Below are 17833 nucleotides of genomic sequence, written 5' to 3' on the forward strand. Positions count from 1 at the left end.
AGTATGGTTCAATGGTAAAAGATTGCAGTAACAGACAATACAGATCGCAAGGATCTCTACCTAACGGCAAGCTTGGTGTTCCAGCCACCAGTGATGACCAATGACGATGGCCTCTGATTGGTACAGTACCTTAGGTAACACTTTAATTGATGTATAAATAAAGCTTAATTTTGACTTCTCTCATCAGATAGTACACGTTGGATTTAAGCCATTTTCTGGTGCTGACTTTTAGCCACCCCTGGCAGCTCGTGCGATGATGGGCTATGCGGCGAGAGCAAAATGTGTCTCATCACCTTGAGCCCAAGAGACAACCTCAGTCCAAAGAAACAGAAAGCACCAAAAACGACATCCGCCCCAAGACATCGGAAACCAACCCTGCCATAATCTATCTGTCTAGTACCGAGTGGTACACTTTGCAGTCGTTGTAGCTCTGGAGGGGCTCTGCTCAACAGATGATACCCCTCCTTCGACGATGGTTGGGCCGGGAACTTCATAGTCAACAGAGCTGGAGTAGACATTGACAAAAATCCCCGGATCTTCGATGTCGTAAAGCTCGGTACCAAGATACCCGGAGGGAGAGTCGGAACCATCACCTGTGATTCTGAGGTTGAAGCATTGTGGATAGTTTTGGGCACCGCCTCGCTCAAGAGCACTGTGCAGAGCAATGATTTCGTGTCGAAGAACGTAGTTCCCAGGCGCAATGTTCTCTGGAATTCGGACGTTCCACCTGTCTCCATTCTCTTGGAGAACACTGTCTGCATACCTGCCAGGAGTGCCCTGTTCGAGTTGACCCAGACCATCAATCTTGAAGAACTCAAGCTCAGTCTTGTCAACTCGCTCGCAGGGGCCCTTACAGTTGGCCAGGTAGTTCAAGACGGGGCCGATGTGGTTCTCAGGCCAGCCTGACCATCGGAGGGTGATGACATCGCCTGCCGTGACTTCGATATGACCCTCGGCTGGAGTGGCATCACGGTGGCAGATGATATCAGGATCGCCATAGGCTTCAGGGGAAACGAAACCGTTGTCTCGCTGCGAGATGGTCCAGCCAGCAACGACAGGAGGGTTCTCCATGTAGGGGAAGTCCGTGCTGCCATAGCCTTGATAAGACACACCGTTGATAATGATCTCATCAACATGACCATGGGCAGAAACGATGACTACAGGAAGAAGAAGGACAAGCCAGCAAGCGGCCTTGAAACGAGTCATCTTGAAGGGGAAGCTCATGGTGAAGATTAAGACAGAGGCCGAGAAAGATCAATGAGTGTGTAGTCAAAGAAGGAGTGTTGGAACTGGATGAAGAAAATGCTCTGCGGTTTTCATTTCTTCTAACTTGGGGAGATCACTCAGATTTTATACCTGAAGCTAGAACTACCAAATTTCGTTTGAATATCTGCATTTGAAACTCTCCTGCATCTCCTCCACACCAACGATAACCTTACCTTGATTAAAGGCACATAGGACTTTTTCCTCCGATGTAGTTATCCTGTTTCTTGGCGAATCAACACCCGAAGGATGTATCGGCTGTATCATGATTGGTCTCCCCTTCGGCTGTCAACCTTTATCCCCTGATCTGTACAACATTCCCATACAAGAGTTCCGCAGGGCCAAGAAACAGCCACAGTAGGAGATGCATCAGACGAAAAACCAGAGTCGGATGGTAATTCCGTTAATGACTGCTTGAATCAGGGGGGGGGAGAGGCTGAACCAAAGCGTGAACTTGGACTCTAGACGAATAGGGTACTGTTTCTATCTGCATGCAGACGGAACAAAACGTGACGGAGGCTTGCAGCCGTTGTTTCAACATGGGGTATTCCGACTGTGTGTACTCATTGGAGAAGCGTTGGTCAATGGCCTGCAGCAACCCGTACGCCACTTCAAGTTGGTACGGCTGAATAAGAGTCCCGGGATGCCGAAGGCTGGATGACAAGTATGAGTGCATCGGATCGGCCAGTCGAGAAAAACTGAAATTTAGGGCAGGCCCAGTACTTAGCTTGCTAAGCAAAAGAGATCTCTCAAGCCGAAATCTCACTTAATTGTCAAGTGAACAGGAATTCGTAAGATATTCAAGAGTTGTGATCTGTCGTTTGGATATAAATATGTGTGGACTACTAGAAAACAACCTCTTTTGTCATTTTACACCATTTTTTAGAAAGATGGAGGTGGATATCATGCCGTCTCTTCGTCAAGCTCGTAGGGGAGAGATACATCCCAACCGCAACGCCATGCCAGGAAAATGCACTTCAGTGCATACACCACAAACATTCATCATTGTGCCGTCTTAGAACTCGCCTTCTCCACCATGGCCAACCACACTGGCAGTCCAGAGACCAACCAGTCCCCACCAGTTAACCTTCCAGCCTCTCCAGAGCCCCTCGCGACCCTGGCCCTTGTAGACTGTGGCGGCAACGCCCTTAGTCTTAGCCTTGCCTTTCTTTGCTGCGGCCGGTTTCGTGCTGGTGACCTCGTGAGTTCCCTCTTCATTCACGATATGGAACATGGTGCCAAAAGTGCCTTCATAACGTCCTGGGGGGACAATAGTTGTAAATTGTTGGTCAGGACCGCTAAGTGCTTGCACATATTCGTGGCTTGACAGAACCGAGACCTGACCACGTCGAAGGACAGTCTCAATGGGAAGCTTGAGCAGGATTGCAGATGATGAGGCGACAAATTTGGCGATAGAGAAGGTCATTGGCGAGACATGGCTGTCGATCATAAACTGAGTTCGGAGAACCAGGGGTGTTGAGAGAGTGATAAGAGGGTGGATCAGGGAGTTAAGGACGGTTGGCAGTACTAGCATCGACGAGCACAGGTATGAGGGGAGGTTTCTGAGGGTGGCTAGCGTCCTGCGCTGGCCGTTGGAGCTCGGAGTAACGATAAGTCTGACCAAAGTTAGCTTTGCCTTTGCAACCAAGATGCGATAGATCATACCTAGTTCGCACCAAGTCTAATGGCGAGAGGGCGAGGCCTGTAGCCACGGCAGCTGCAGCGGCAACAAAGAGCGACGCCCAAGGATAAGGCGAGGCGATATCGATCATGCGGTCGATGTCCTCTCTAACGCCCATGTCCGGGACATTGAAGATCGCACTGAGAAAACTTCTACCCCAGTTTTCCAGCAGCGACTGCAATACTGTATAGAGAAATGTCGCATTTGATCCCTTCCATACACCCCAAGCACCTTCTTTTCCCCATAGCTGCCCGATCACTTCAAGAATCGAGTCTGGTCGGCGAAGTGTGAGGTAATGTTCCGGAAGATTCGGTTTCTTCGCAGGAGAGGGAGCTCGTCGACCGTGTGAGCCTCTGGGAGTCGAAGGACTGGGAGTCGATGGTACGTGGGATGTGAAATAGGCAGGTTCCTCGCCTTCAGAGTCTGAGTCTCCAAACTATGCGTCATGATTTAGCGGTGTACCTCCCACCAAGCTCGAAATTCACTTACACCACCATACATAGAGCTTCCGTGGAAAGAGGGCTGCCTCTTAGGCGTCTCCGGCTCAACGGGGGTTTCGTATGCAGCATTTTCATCCTGGTTCCGGACCTGAAGCAATGTCTTTGCTACCTCGAAAGGTTGGGCCATGAGCACCGAGGTGTACTTCCATAGCAGCTCGTCGATAAGGTCCTTGACATTCTGGACCATAGACGGGGAGGTATCGCCCAAGTAATCATTGTATTCGAGGTCGGATAGTATATCGCGTGCTTTGGAGGCATACCTTTCACCAGCTGCAGTCACATGTCGTCCATCGGGGAATGGGTTTGGGCTGGGGGTCGACTTATTGACTGTCTCGGCGGCTTCTCCAATTGTGGGAGGGATATAGTACGGCCTCAAGGGATTGACGCCTTCTCTGTGAGTCGACATGGCTGGCCCAGACAACACGACGACATAAACCTCTATAAGAAATAATTATAGAGAAAATGCGATAGTTGAGAGCTCCAACGTTACCCGATTCTCACCAGAGAAAATGAAATCATGCCTGCCCATGGCCCCACCCCGGCCACCCGGAGTTAGACGTCGGACTCCGGCCAATGAATTTCCCGGCCGAAAGCGCTGTTTTGCTGATCCGCTATCCGAAGCTACTCACTTTTTTTCGGGCTTGCTTAATATCATCTTGGACGTGAGAGGACGAGACGGGGGCATAAGCGTCCATTGACTGAAATTGGCGCATCTAGAGCCTCCCAACACTTTCCCTCTTCAACTTAAGGACTGTCCAGCTTGTCATTGAATATATAACTTTCGAGCCCCTCAATTCCTCCATTAATATTCCACGAGAACCCCGCCAATATCCCCGAATTCGCCGAAACTATGTCTGCGTCACGATCCTTTGCGACTTGCTTGGCCAAGCTCTCGGCTACGGCACCTCGAACAATACAGTTGATGCGACTTGGTCAGAATGTACTGTCTCAGAAAGCCAAGGGTCGATCTTCTACAATCTCTCGATTTACTCGCTTCTCGCCTGTTTCCCATAGAGCATTTACTACCACGACGCAACGGCGCCATGGACATATTGACCCCCCGAAGCCCGGTGAGGAGTATGTTGAATTTAAGATCCCAACTGGAAAGCATTTGACTGACATTACTTAGACTTTATGTCACATTCATCGAGAAGGACGGCACAGAGAACAAGTTTGCTGTTTCGGAAGGGGACAACCTTCTCGATATCGCCCAAGCAAACGATCTAGAGATGGAGGGCGCATGCGGAGGATCTTGCGCCTGCTCGACATGCCATGTTATCGTTGCCGACGACGCATATTTCGACAAGATGCCCGAACCCGAGGATGACGAGAACGACATGCTGGACCTGGCCTTTGGACTCACCGAGACGAGTCGATTGGGCTGCCAAGTTAAGATGACCAAGGAGCTAGACGGCCTAGTGGTGAAGCTGCCATCCATGACGAGGAACCTGCAAGCGAGCGACTTCAGTTAAGAAGCTTAATGAAGCACATGTTTTGATATGAGATGAGGAAAGCTCTGTACTTGTAAAACTACTGTATTTGGAAAAGACCAGGCGATGGCGGGGGACTCAGGTGCATCATACGGGGTATCTTTGTTGTGACATTTAGTTGTAAGGCCGGAAGAGCATGGCATGATGATTCCACTACTCCTCTTAAACGAAAGAAAGTAATGAACACACTGAAATGATATTACGCCTCTTCCAGCGCTCCCTTTTTCAACCCACCGCCTCCTGAGGCGATCAATTCCAAGAATCCCTTCTTACTCATCTCATTTACCTTTTCCTCTCGCTTCTTCATACCGATAACACCCTCCTTTTTCACACCCTTCTCAGCTTCAATAGCCTTGACTTGTGCGGCACGAACGGCGTTGAACAGCTTGACAACACCACGCTGCGCAACCTTTCGTAGCCTCCTCTCTGTCACCATAATTTCCGATGTCGATGTCTCGAGCTCTCCAGTGGTGTCGTTTGTGGTTGCGATAAGAACATCCTTCACACGGCCCTTCTCGAAAGCTCGCTTCTTCTGCTCGCGCATCTGCTTTTTCGCCTTGGATTCTAAGGCGCTGTCGACAGCGGCCTTGGAGGCTTCGTGGGCTGCGGCACTTCGGGCGAGGACAGGATCTGATCGCTTGGACGATGATAGTTTGGTAGAGAGAATCTTGGAGAGCGATGTTGCGAAGGCACTGGGGTCGTTTCGCTTCGACTTTTTGCGTTTGTTTGTGGAAGCGCCATCCTCATCGTCATCATCTGAGCCTTCGTCGTCATCATCCTCTTCCTCTTCGTCAGATTCGGCTTCTGGATTGCTGTCTCTGGCATTCTTGGCGTTTGTTGTTGTCTTCTTCAGGGGTTTATTTGGCACCGCGCCCTCGTCTTCTGAGCTTGAAACTTCATTTTCGGAGTCGCCAACATCGTCCACCTTGGCATTGTGAATATCGTCGTCGGAATCAAGCAGATTTACAGCGTCAAACTCTTGCGCTTCCTCGGATTCAGAGTCACTGTTGTAATCTCGGAGTTGTTTTCTCTTTTGCTTCTTTGTGGGCCTTTGTAGACGACCATCGTGTTGTCTCTTCTTTTTGTTTCCAGGTCCGGCCATTGCGAAATGTTTGTGGTGAGTTGATGAAGCTGAGATATTCAATGCCTCCAGAGCAAATCGTCGCGGATCTGAATTGGACGTCAAACTTTTGAGAATTTTGCCAGGGAAATTTTCTGGCCAGTGGAGGGGTGGGCCTGGGCGGTGAGCTAAGCTCTGTGGATGGACAGTGGGGCTGATGCTAAGTTAGTGGGGCCGTGTTTTAAGAGAGGAGCAGGTATTACTCTATGGAATTGTTTATGTCCTGGTTTAGGGTCAAGGAAGAGATTCCAAGGTGAAAAGAGTGCCATTAAATAGTGCTATAGTTTTCCAAAACTGAATACTGGTCCCGCCTCTTGTGTAAAGATCTAGCATCTAAAAGAACTTGCTGAGTCTGTCCCACAGTGATGGGGGTACGACCGCCTCTACAGGAACTGCTTCAGGCGCATCCGGAGCCTCCACCGTTGTCTTCCAGGTTTCCTTTCCGTCGATGTAAAGGGTGTAGTGCAGTGAGCTCCCTCCGGTCTCAAGTTTCTCAATAGAAAAGGATCCGAACTTCGACTTGCCTCCAGGGATATACCTTGGTATTTGTTAGTGGCTGTGCCTTAATCAATGGAGCACAAACTTACTTCATCATAATATCATCATCTGTCTGCTTGTACGTTGGGAATGGAGAAGCGAATTGGTTCAAGGGACTTGTCGAAAACTCGTGAGCAGCAGCGGACTGTGGCCATCGCGAGTCAGTGGGGGGTGGAAATCTGGTTGCGGCAAATTCATGACGATCTCCAGAGAGAATAACGACACTGGCGCCTTGAGCACCAGAATCCCACATAGCTTCTAGGACTTGCTTTCTCTCGGCAAGGAAACCACCCCAGGTATCCTTCACATTGATAGGCCAGTTCTTAGTGAAAGGAACAGAAGAAGCAATGAACTTCCATCGAACTCCTTGAGGAACAGGACGCTCCAACCATGCCAGAAGGTCAGCCAATTGCTCCTTTCCTAGCATGGTCTTGTCCGTGGCATTGAAAGGGGCATTGTTGCTGGAACGATAGCTGCGAGTGTCCATCATAAAAAAGCTGGCTGGTCCTTGGGTGAACTCGTACCATGTGGCATTGCGTCTCAGGTTGAGAGGACCTGCGGCTTCGGAAATCGGTGGGTTGACATTGGCTTGATAGATGTGCCAAGGGTCAACAGCCGCGCTGTAGATGCCAGTTGTGTTGGAAGACCAATCGTTGGAGATCTCATGGTCATCGAGTACGTGAATCCAGCTCAGATTCTGTGCAACAGGGGCCCAGTCAGGTGAAGCATAGATTTGGCGGTATTGCATGCGATACTCGTCAATCGTTTTCCCAAAACGTTCAGGGACGTCAACATAGATGAAGTCGCCAAGGAAGAGCATGAACTGAGGGTCCAGCTTAGGAAGCAGACCTGCAAGATTCCTCAGGCCGGGGATAGCCAAAGCATGCTCCATAGGGTTGTAGGGAAATCGGGGAAGAATGCAAGACGTGGACAGGAAGGTAAAAAGGCCGTCCTTGGTGTTTGGCATCTCTCCAACCTTGGGAGCAGAGCGGAACTCGCCCGTGTGGTTGTTGGAAGTCCTCCACTCGTAGATGTTCTGCTTCGCGGAGTCAAGAGGCACTGTAAGAGTTGTAGTAAAATCGGTGATGTTATCAGTCGAGGTGACGTAGCCTGCAGTGAGCCACATCTTGGTGTCATAGGTCGGCTCATCATCCTTGATGTGATATTCGAATGTGATGGGCATTTGCAACTGATCGGGTTCGCGAATGACGAACCTCGCCTCTGATGGCGACACATATCCAAGTCTGACGAATGAAAGATCATCAGAAGGATAATACCACCTTGCACGAAACAAGGCATCAGCCGTCAAGCCGATAAGAATGACATTGATGAGGAAGGTCAAGAACGACGCAATTGGGCGCCTGGCACTGGGAGCTCCGGACAAGAGGATGTTTGCGATGCTGGGAACCTTCTCTCCAACAGTAAGCTTCTCCTCAATGTCAACAACCTCGGCGACAACCTCAGCCTCAGGTGCGACTGCGACACCATCCTCTGTTAATAAGGGAGTTTCAGAGGTGACTGTAGACTCTTTCACAGTGACGTCGACTTCATCCTCGAGAACTCCAATTTTTGGCTGAGCGAAGTAACTCGAAATATAAGAAGGAACATAGATTGCGAAAAGCGCAAACGCGATGGTAGGGAAATGTGCCTGGAGGATTCGGTTAATTGGTGAGATTAAAGCCTCTTGAGCTTCGGCTTACTGGGAACTATAGTCTATGGTCAGCACTTTCTCTAGTTAGCAAGTAGCAAGTTTGAGCCACTTACAAGTCTAAAGAATATGAGAGCGCTTATCCTCAGAGCGACTGAGGACAGCTTTGCGGCCTTCGTTTGAATAGCCATGACGACGACTCCCTCTAAAAGGAGACACCAAAACAGTAAGGGGGAGTTCGCGAAAGCTGGGATGAGACGGGGCGTGTAAGACAAGACAGCTCTAAAATTTGCGGTGGAATTAAGGAGAGTCAAGAAGAACGAAAGATGGAAGTTTGTATATCAGCAACTCAACGCGTCATGAGGAGCAAGTTATTTAGCAAGAAAACAGCCCCGTTTTACCTGAAGCTTTGTTTATGAAGGACTACCTTACAAGGGGGTGAGGTCATGGTCTTAGATGACCTTGTCCTGTAACATTGCCTTGGCTCGTATTGGCTCATAAGTTCGTATGTGGCTTGACTGTGGCTAAACAGCTCTCCTACCTGGACCAGCTGGAGGGGTCTTTCAGGAATCCACCCCGCCGCCTTTACTGCAGCTTGTGCTTCACAGCTAAGCCACGCTTTCAATGCCCCTCCGGGCTCTCCGATCTCGGCAGTTGTGTAGCGGGGCTAAGGGTAAGGGAAGCTCAGCGATATATCTCGTCGAATTTATTCTTCAATTTCCTACACTTCCTTTTCCAACAAATTACTCTCCTACTGCGTCACATAAAACGGATTCTTCTCCAAGATAAGTATTGCAACCATGACGGAACACAACATTGTTGTCTTTGCGGGCGACCACTGTGGCCCAGAGGTAAGCTACCCGCGAGCTTTCCCACCGTTGACTCTAGACGGAGAGAGGCTGACTTTGGTTATTTCGCAGGTTATTGCCGAAGCAATTAAAGTATGAGTCTAATATTTTTTCGACCTGGCGTTGGGCACGTCTAACGCAGAATTTAGGTCATCAAGGCGGTTGAGGACAACAGCCCGACTGCTGGCAAATTCAACTTAAATCACCTGCTGCTCGGAGGAGTAAGTCGTACCCGGATGGCGGTTCACTCGGATCCCAAGACACACATGAGAGAAGTCTTTCGCTGACATCTGCTTTGCTCTCCAGTGTTCTATCGACAAGACCGGCTCCCCTCTTACAGACGAGGCCCTCGCCGCCGCTAAAGCCTCCGACGCTGTGCTCCTCGGTGCCATTGGCGGCCCTGAATGGGGCACTGGCACCGTTCGCCCGGAGCAGGGCCTCCTCAAGCTACGCAGTGAGATGTGCGCCTATGGAAACCTCCGTCCCTGCTTCTTCGCGTCCGATGCCCTTGTTGAGACCTCCCCCCTAAAGGCGGAAGTTTGCCGTGGCGTCGACATGATGCTTGTCCGAGAGTTAACCTCGGGCCTGTATTTCGGAGAGCGAAAAGAGTACGATGGAGTCAACGCGTTCGACACTACTGTTTATACGAAGCCAGAAATCGAGCGTATCGCACGGCTGGGCGGCTACCTAGCCAAGACTAGGGGAGACTCGCGGGTCATCTCGCTAGATAAGGCAAATGTGTTGGCGACGAGCAGACTCTGGCGTTCTGTGGTTGACGAGGTTTACAAAAACGAGTTCCCTGATCTGAAGGTTGAGCATCAGCTCATTGACAGCGCGGCCATGATCATGGTCAAGAACCCGAAGCAGCTCAATGGCGTTATGATAGCGCCAAACTTGGCAGGTAAGCAAGGCCCTTCGACCTCCTCATAGTCGGTTTGGCTGATGAGCTTTTAGGAGATATTCTGAGCGACGAGGCGAGCGCTATAACCGGCAGCATTGGGCTCCTCCCAAGCGCGAGTCTCTGCGGAGTTCCGGAAGTGGGCTCCAAAGTGCTTTCTATCTATGAGCCTATTCATGGTAAGACTCCCAGCCTCCACTCGAGCCCTTCGAGACATCAGTGGCTAACTCAGATAATAGGTAGCGCGCCGGACATTTCAGGAAAGGGGATTGTCGTACGTTAAAACCCTGTTCCGAACGGTTCCTATTCATCTGCTGCAAGGACAGAGCTGACATTATATCTAGAATCCCATTGGCACAATCCTTTCCGTGGCTATGATGTTACGGTACTCGCTGAATCTTCCCCACGAGGCCAAAGTCGTTGAGGATGCGGTAAGCGCTGCCATCGACGCCGGGCTTAGAACCAAGGATATGGGCGGCAGCACAGGCACCGCTGAAGCAGGAGATGCCATCGTTGCCGAGGTAGTCAAGATTCTCAAGGCATGAGACATCTCACGTCTGGAAGAGCATAGGCCAAGAGGTTACAAGGGGACAACAGAGGTGGAGGGGCGGAAGATATAAAGAAAGTAGCTATGGAAGCATGAGTTGAGAACAAAAGCGCTGGGGGAAAATAGTGGTGGCAGAAAAAGCTTCAGATACCTGGCGAAGGAATAAATACAGCAGTTACCTACGAAGTAATAACCGTCACTAGAGATAGGTACTTAGCTATATCATTACAAAAGAGAGATATACAACATACCGACATCCAATGAGCGGTTCGCTACCAATAATCTGATATAAATGCCTCCCTAGGTAGCGCCCGGACACGAGACATAGTTCAATCACGTGATGTTAGCTGTTCAATCAGGAACAGGGGTCGTTGGCCCGACACATGTCCACTTTAGCGACAGCTTGTCCTGAACAGCACGCGACAACATCCCATACAAAGCCGCAAAAATGAGACTATCAACGCTTGTCGCTGGGCTTTTCGCCGGCCTGGTAACCAATGTCGCTGCTACTGCTTTGACATACAAGCTCGATGCCAACGAGAAGGCCTGTTTCCATGCCACCACGAAAAAGCAGGGAGAGAAGATCGCATTCTACTTTGCTGTGAGCCTCCTCCAATGCAAGTCACCCGCCCAACATGGAGTTTAACATGAACTACAGGTCCAATCCGGTGGTTCTTTTGATGTCGACTACGTCGTCGAGGGTCCCAATGGCAAGATCATCATGGATGGTCAAAAGGAGCGACAAGGCGACTTTGTCTTCTCCGCCAATGTTGTCGGCGACTACTCTTTCTGCTTCGATAATGAGATGAGTACATTCGCCGAGAAGTTCGTCGATTTCGAGATTGCCGTCGAGAACGAGTCCCGCGCCCAATTGCCTTCCAAGCAGGGCACTACCCCCGAACAGACTTCGATCCTTGAGGACTCCATCTTCAAGGTGTCTGGCCAGCTTTCGACCATTTCCCGAAACCAGAAGTACTTCCGAACTCGTGAAAATCGTAACTTTGCCACCGTCAACAGCACTGAGGGCCGAATCATCAACTTCAGCATGATCCAGATCGGTCTGATTATCTGCATGGGTGCCCTACAGGTGTTTGTTGTTCGATTCTTTTTCCAGGTAAGCCCTCCTTGTGTGTATGAATGTTGGCGGAATACTGGCTAACTACATGATAAGGGTGCGCGCAAGGGCTACGTATAAGGAAATCGCTGTATCATATACTACGACGGAACAGGGTGTTATGAGGCGCGAAATCAAAAGGAGATGGATATCGGAAGTGTTACGTACAATCAGCGGAAGCAGAGCGCTTGAACTGCCTTAAGAGTCTGGTATTTGGGTTGACTTTACAGATTTGCGATACTGATATGATGGTTGTCATGATACGCTTTTGATTGGCCTGGCAGTTAATGAAACGGCATGAAGCTGTCGCACTTTGCATTTATGAATATCCGATGTCCTTCATGTAAATTGGAGTTCCCTTCTGGCTTCTACTGTCAACATCCAAATCTCCTGATCAGCTTCATGCACTTGAAGTAACCTAGCCAGTAGTTGCCCAACCAATGAGCTATGACGTTTCTGGGGTGGCTCCAATAGCTCCATGCTTTTCAGTACAGTAGGGACCCCCTGAATTTTCGGTGGCCTCAGACAATCCTACCATAAATAGCAAAGAGATATCTATATTCTTAGACTTGCATAGTAAAGATTAAGAAATATGTGATTAAACATAGAATGGCCAAGTTATCGATGTATATGTTAATCACAGTTCAGATCCTTCAGGTACCTGAAGGCTTGAACTGTACAGGCTGATGAGGTCTTTCACGTGGTTCCAGGAGCTGCCTGATTGCAAAGCTTCAACGGCCAAGTACGTTGCTCTACTGTGAGCTGCCTCCAACTTCAGTCGAAGAGACGAAATTCAGTCTTCGAGTGCGAGTTATATATATATATATATATTTAAAAAGAAAAAAAAATTAATGATAATAAATCATAAATAAATACAATTCCCCCTTGCTGTCAGTCTTGTACTAGGCCGTCAAGCTCTTTACTTCCAAACAAAGGCTTGAACAGGCTAACATCCCAAAAGTCAACATCAGCAAAGGTGCCTTGACCAAGCAGTATAAACACCGACTGCTGGTGCATTACCCCTCGGCAGCTGGAGTATGAGTTACACGCTTCGTAATCTCTACAAGTTAAGTAATTTTTCCTATTGTCAAGCGTCTATCGAATTTAAACATTGCTTTTCAAGGTTGATTGATGCACCAGCCAAACTTGGCGTGGCACTAAGCTTCTCTATGCGCTAAACCTTTTTAAGAGCCGTCGCCTCTTGAAATTCTAAACCTTGGAGCCTCGCGACTGATGAATGATCTAAACAACTTCATTCTCACAAACACAAAATGGCATCAATCGCCGGGTCGCTTCAGGCTGCGCTGCCCAAGCCAAAATACACAGGCGAAGATGAAGAACTTCCGGTACGAGCGCAGCAACGCGGTGTGCGGATTGTTGGTCCAGGACAACTTGACGAAACCCAGCTGGTCCTCAAGCGATCTGGTCCTCCAGCATACGGCCAGCGCTCAGGATGGCGCCCTCGATCGCAGGAAGACTTTGGCGATGGAGGTGCTTTCCCCGAAATTCCGATCGCTCAGTATCCGTTAGAGATGGGAAAGAAAGGAGGAAATTCTAGCAACGCGTTGGCAATCCAGGTTGATTCCGAAGGCAAGGTCAAATACGACGCCATCGCGCGACAAGGACACAGCGAAAACCGTATCGTTCACACTTCGTTCAAGGAGTTGATCCCTCTTCGACAACGCGCCGACGCGGGCGAGATCGATCTTTCGCGACCCGATAAGGAGTCTGTGGAGGCAACAACAGAGAGGACGAAGAACGCATTAGCTGCATTGGTCTCGGGAGCGGTCGCAGCTCAGAAACCGAAAAATGTTAATATTGGGCAACGAAAAGACGCTACATTTGTTCGATATACACCGGCAAACCAGATGGGCGACAACTCCAAGAAGCAGGACCGCATCATGAAAATTGTCGAGCGCCAAAGAGACCCCATGGAACCACCCAAGTTCAAGCATAAGAAGATCCCTCGAGGACCACCTTCGCCGCCACCACCAGTCATGCACTCACCACCACGAAAGCTCACCGCTGAAGACCAAGAAATGTGGAGGATTCCTCCCCCAATTTCAAACTGGAAGAACCCCAAGGGATTCACGGTACCATTGGATAAGCGCCTGGCTGCTGATGGACGAGGTTTACAGGATATAGCCATTAGCGACGGGCATGCTCGATTTGCCGAAGGTTTAAAGATGGCCGAGCGTCATGCTCGTGATGAGGTTCAGAAACGTGCCATGATGCAACAGCGCCTGGCGGAGAAGGAAAAGTTACAAAAAGAGGATACCCTTCGAGAATTAGCCCAAAAGGCTCGAGCAGACCGGGCTGCTGCTGGTCGTGGGCGTCGAGATTCTCGTGACTCTGGGAACTCGAGGGACTCGAGGTCACGATCGCGAAGCTACAGTTACTCCGAGTCAGATCGCTCTGATAGTGAGGATGAAGAAGTCAGAGAGCGTGTTAAAGCGCGACAAGAGAAACAGAGGGAAGAAGAGCGAAAGCTACGACAAAACCGCATGGGTGCTGAACGCCGAGCTCAAGTTATGGCCCGTGAACAAGGCAGAGATATATCTGAGAAGATTGCTCTAGGCCTGGCCAAACCTACACAATCAAAGGAGACGATGTATGACTCGAGACTTTTCAACCAAACAAGCGGATTCGATAGCGGTATTAACGAGGATAACCCTTACGACAAGCCTCTCTTCGCTGCCCAGGACGCCATCAACAGTATTTACCGGCCACGAGCGAATGTGGATGACGACGACGATGGCGAGGCTGGTGACCGGGAAATGGCCAAGATCCAGAAGAGCAGTCGTTTTGGTGAAGCCCTTGGCAAGGGAACTTTCAAAGGTGCCGCAGACGCCGAGGTCAGTTTCCATTTTTTACATAACGCTATCTAAAACTTTGCTAACAAGCTTAACACAGGCACGAGAAGGACCAGTTCAGTTCGAGAAGGATGCTGGAGATCCTTTCAACGTTGACAAGTTTCTATCTGAGGTGGACCAGAATTCATCATCTAAGCGAGGTTATGGCTTGCAGGATGAAGACAACAGACAATCCAAACGACCGCGAGTCGACCCTGACGACGACGAGGATTAAACAGCAAAATTGTGCAGAGTTAGTGGTTATACAGTTAGACTCAGTGAGCCGTCAATGAGCAGTTTTTTGGATTACAAGAGGCATATTTACAATACCAAGACACTACCAGAGCACAGCCCTCAGTGCTTGGCGAATTAATCTTATTCAACTGCCTCATGATACCAACCGTCCAGTGCTAAGACCATCGTTGGGGGAGGCCCCAGCTCCAATACGTGGAATCACTGGGATCTCATCTCCCTCCGCATCTCGGAAATGTGACCAATTCGGGCTGATTTGCGGGGTAAACGTCAGGAACTGTCAACCTTTGGAGAATCGCCATGGTGTTGACCAGGTTTACAAGGTCATTTGTCTGCGTCAAGTTAGCATTCCCCTGATATTCGCTGATCGTTGACCCGAAACCCGAGAGCAAGGGGCTTTTATTTCTCCCGAACAATTTGCTAAAGCTCGGTCTTAGCCTGAAAAGATGTGATCGACAACATCCCCATGGGGAAATACATGGCCAAGCTACCCTTCACCTTCTCATGAAAGCTTCATCCCCCACAAGGTTGTTGGGGGTTGTTTGTGGGTCAAGGGTGATTTCTGTAGTTATAAAGAGAGCTGAGGTCGCATTGATCGCCCTGCAGTTGTTGGTCGATAGCTTCTGCCACTTACGCCCATTGCAGCCTTGACTATGAAGTTCCGCAAGCTTTCGGCAGCTTTTCTCGTTTCGCTGCTCCAGGCACCTCAATTGGTAGCCGCGGCTCTCAATGCGACCGAGACCGATACACAGTTGGTGATTTCAAACGACCGACTATATGCGGCAGTTCAGAAAAAGGGCGGCGCCATTGTAAAGCTCACTCTTGACGGAACGAACCTTCTCGGTAGCCCATCTGGCTCTACAGGCATTGGGCCTTACCTTGATTGTTACTGCACGCCTAAAGGATTCTGGACGCCAGGTTCTGTGGCCCCCAAGTACAAACTCTTTAAGGGTAAAGATGGCAAGGGCAAGGACTATGGCGGTATCGTCATGTCCGACACGTACACCGAGACAGGTCAGGTTCTGGAGCAATACTGGTTCTTGAGAGATGGAGAAACTGGCCTCCATACCTTCAGCCGAGTCGCCTATCACAACGAGGAGCAGCCCTTCCTTCGCAACCTTCAGGAGCTTCGAACCCTCTTCCGACCGAACAACGACATGTGGACTCATCTCTTGACCAACACGAAGCAATATGCGCCTCTCCCAGGCAAGGAAGCAAAGGAGAAGCAGGTTGTGGTGCAAGATGCCACATGGTATCTAGGAAACACACCTAATGATCCCTATGTCAAGCAGGAAGCGGACTACTTTACCAAGTATACGTTCCAAGACAGCTGGCGTGATATTGATGCTTATGGATTGTGAGTCTTATGCGTCTCGGTATTGTGGTATATTTAACTGACAGATAAAAGGTTCGCTGATGGTTCCAAGACCGAAGACGGAGATGCGTACGGTGCTTGGCTTGTCATGAACACCAAAGACACTTACTTTGGTGGCCCTCTACATTCAGATTTGGTTGTTGATGGTATTCTTTACAACTATATTAGCTCTAATCATCATGGAGATCAAACGGTCAGTCCACTTGCTCCTCTAGCAAGACTAGAACTAACCTGTTCAGCCCAATATTACGAACGGATTTGACCGGACATTTGGACCTGTAAGTCTATCTGAAGCAGTTAGCATATTAATTCTCTAACTTCCCGTAGCAATACTTCCACTTCAACCGCTTCCCTGGAGAGACCGACATCTTGAAAGCTCAGGCCGATGCAGCTCAATACGCCGACCCTGAGTGGAATGCCGATTTCTACGATTCAATTGCAAAGCACGTTCCTAACTATGTACCAACGAAATCACGAGGGTCCTTCGAGGTCAAGGTCGATCTTCCCAAGGGGGCTAAGAATGCCATTGCTGTTCTCGCACAGAGCGGCGTGGACTTCCAAGACAATGTCTTCGACACAAAGGCTTACCAATACTGGGCTAATCTTGATGAGAGCGGTCGTGCTACTATTCCTCGAGTCAAGTCTGGAACATATCGTCTGACCGTCTATGCCGACAACATCTTTGGGCAATACACTCAGGATAAGGTCAAGATCAAGGCTGGCAAGGCCGAGAAGAAGAATGTCCGCTGGAGGGAAGAGTCCGCAGGCAAGGAACTCTGGCGAATTGGTACTCCTGACAAGACCTCTGGTGAATACCGCCATGGTTTCGAGCCCGATACATCCAAGCCTCTACAGCCAGAACAGTACCGTATCTACTGGGCCAACTGGGACTTTGTCAAGGACTTCCCTGAGGGTGTCAACTTCAAGGTTGGTGAGAGCGATGTCGGCAAGGATCTCAACTACGTCCACTGGAGTGTTTTTGGAGGAAAAGGCAACTCCGTACGTCCAGAGCAGTACGTTGGCGACGGCAATGTCAACAACTGGACGATTGCCTTCGATCTGAAGGAGTCGCAGGTCAAGCACAAGAAGCGTGCAACTTTTACCGTTCAACTTGCGGGTGCCAAGACTGCTGCTGGAAACACAGATATCTACAATGCTTCTGAGCCTCACTCGAATCTGAAGTATACCGTGAATATCAACGGCAAAGATCTTGAGCCTTGGGTTATTCCGTAAGTCGAACCCGGATCTCTCCAAGACGAGCTATACTGACCCTTTTTAAGTTACGACCACAGCAGCTCCTGTGCTGTTCGCTCCTCAGTGAGCTGCTACAACATCGCTCATAAATTTGAGTTCGATGCCAAGCTGTTGAAGAAGGGTGACAATGAGATCATCCTGAGCTTGCCTTATAATGCTACCAACTACGAGTCCGCTGTGCTGCCAACATCGGTGTATGTTCAGTATGATGCACTGAGGTTGGAAGTCGAGTAGATTAAGGCGGTAGACTATACCTTATCAGCAGCGATTACCAAAGAATGATGAAATTTATGATTCCTTGGCCCAAGAAAATAATCAGGAAACGTGAATCCAGAATTTTCCGACATCGTATGACAAGGCTGATCTTTCGAAATTATTCGGTTATCATTTTCTGCAGAGTCGGAGGGTTTGTGGTTGTAATAGCTAAGTTAGTGCCTGAGGAGGGTTTGAAGGA

The 17833-nt window shown here is 49.5% G+C and overlaps 9 protein-coding genes across 9 annotated transcripts; 5 read left to right on the forward strand and 4 right to left on the reverse strand.

Annotated features, from left to right (window-relative positions):
* Nucleotides 1–393: 393 nt before the first annotated feature.
* Nucleotides 394–1224, reverse strand: J7337_006778 (uncharacterized protein; the record flags this gene model as incomplete). Its single annotated transcript, XM_044824437.1, has 1 exon — nt 394–1224. The coding sequence occupies one exon, from the start codon at nt 1222–1224 to the stop codon at nt 394–396; it is 831 nt and encodes a 276-aa protein (XP_044680094.1).
* A 1054-nt stretch (nt 1225–2278) lies between these two features.
* On the reverse strand, nt 2279–3850 carry J7337_006779 (uncharacterized protein; the record flags this gene model as incomplete). Its single annotated transcript, XM_044824438.1, has 3 exons — nt 2279–2879; nt 2929–3380; nt 3434–3850. 3 exons carry the CDS (start codon nt 3848–3850, stop codon nt 2279–2281), a joined length of 1470 nt encoding a protein of 489 aa, XP_044680095.1.
* Nucleotides 3851–4294: 444 nt separating this feature from the next.
* YAH1 (mitochondrial matrix iron-sulfur protein) lies at nt 4295–4916 on the forward strand (the record flags this gene model as incomplete). The annotated part of the gene is made up of 2 exons (XM_044824439.1): nt 4295–4521; nt 4574–4916. The coding sequence occupies 2 exons, from the start codon at nt 4295–4297 to the stop codon at nt 4914–4916; spliced, it is 570 nt and encodes a 189-aa protein (XP_044680096.1).
* Nucleotides 4917–5133: 217 nt separating this feature from the next.
* Nucleotides 5134–6036, reverse strand: J7337_006781 (uncharacterized protein; the record flags this gene model as incomplete). The annotated part of the gene is made up of 1 exon (XM_044824440.1): nt 5134–6036. One exon carries the CDS (start codon nt 6034–6036, stop codon nt 5134–5136), a length of 903 nt encoding a protein of 300 aa, XP_044680097.1.
* Nucleotides 6037–6387: 351 nt separating this feature from the next.
* J7337_006782 (uncharacterized protein) lies at nt 6388–8430 on the reverse strand (the record flags this gene model as incomplete). Its single annotated transcript, XM_044824441.1, has 3 exons — nt 6388–6592; nt 6642–8239; nt 8356–8430. The coding sequence occupies 3 exons, from the start codon at nt 8428–8430 to the stop codon at nt 6388–6390; spliced, it is 1878 nt and encodes a 625-aa protein (XP_044680098.1).
* A 609-nt stretch (nt 8431–9039) lies between these two features.
* On the forward strand, nt 9040–10530 carry LEU1 (3-isopropylmalate dehydratase; the record flags this gene model as incomplete). The annotated part of the gene is made up of 6 exons (XM_044824442.1): nt 9040–9090; nt 9237–9308; nt 9394–9988; nt 10042–10164; nt 10225–10259; nt 10330–10530. The coding sequence occupies 6 exons, from the start codon at nt 9040–9042 to the stop codon at nt 10528–10530; spliced, it is 1077 nt and encodes a 358-aa protein (XP_044680099.1).
* A 450-nt stretch (nt 10531–10980) lies between these two features.
* Nucleotides 10981–11727, forward strand: J7337_006784 (uncharacterized protein; the record flags this gene model as incomplete). The annotated part of the gene is made up of 3 exons (XM_044824443.1): nt 10981–11133; nt 11191–11646; nt 11704–11727. The coding sequence occupies 3 exons, from the start codon at nt 10981–10983 to the stop codon at nt 11725–11727; spliced, it is 633 nt and encodes a 210-aa protein (XP_044680100.1).
* Nucleotides 11728–12917: 1190 nt separating this feature from the next.
* On the forward strand, nt 12918–14733 carry PRP45 (mRNA splicing protein; the record flags this gene model as incomplete). The annotated part of the gene is made up of 2 exons (XM_044824444.1): nt 12918–14501; nt 14560–14733. 2 exons carry the CDS (start codon nt 12918–12920, stop codon nt 14731–14733), a joined length of 1758 nt encoding a protein of 585 aa, XP_044680101.1.
* A 670-nt stretch (nt 14734–15403) lies between these two features.
* J7337_006786 (uncharacterized protein) lies at nt 15404–17613 on the forward strand (the record flags this gene model as incomplete). Its single annotated transcript, XM_044824445.1, has 5 exons — nt 15404–16107; nt 16159–16318; nt 16365–16403; nt 16453–17354; nt 17406–17613. 5 exons carry the CDS (start codon nt 15404–15406, stop codon nt 17611–17613), a joined length of 2013 nt encoding a protein of 670 aa, XP_044680102.1.
* Between the last annotated feature and the right edge of the window lie 220 nt (nt 17614–17833).

The sequence above is a fragment of the Fusarium musae genome, chromosome 5, assembly GCF_019915245.1.
Source record: "Fusarium musae strain F31 chromosome 5, whole genome shotgun sequence".
Taxonomy (NCBI): domain Eukaryota; kingdom Fungi; phylum Ascomycota; class Sordariomycetes; order Hypocreales; family Nectriaceae; genus Fusarium; species Fusarium musae.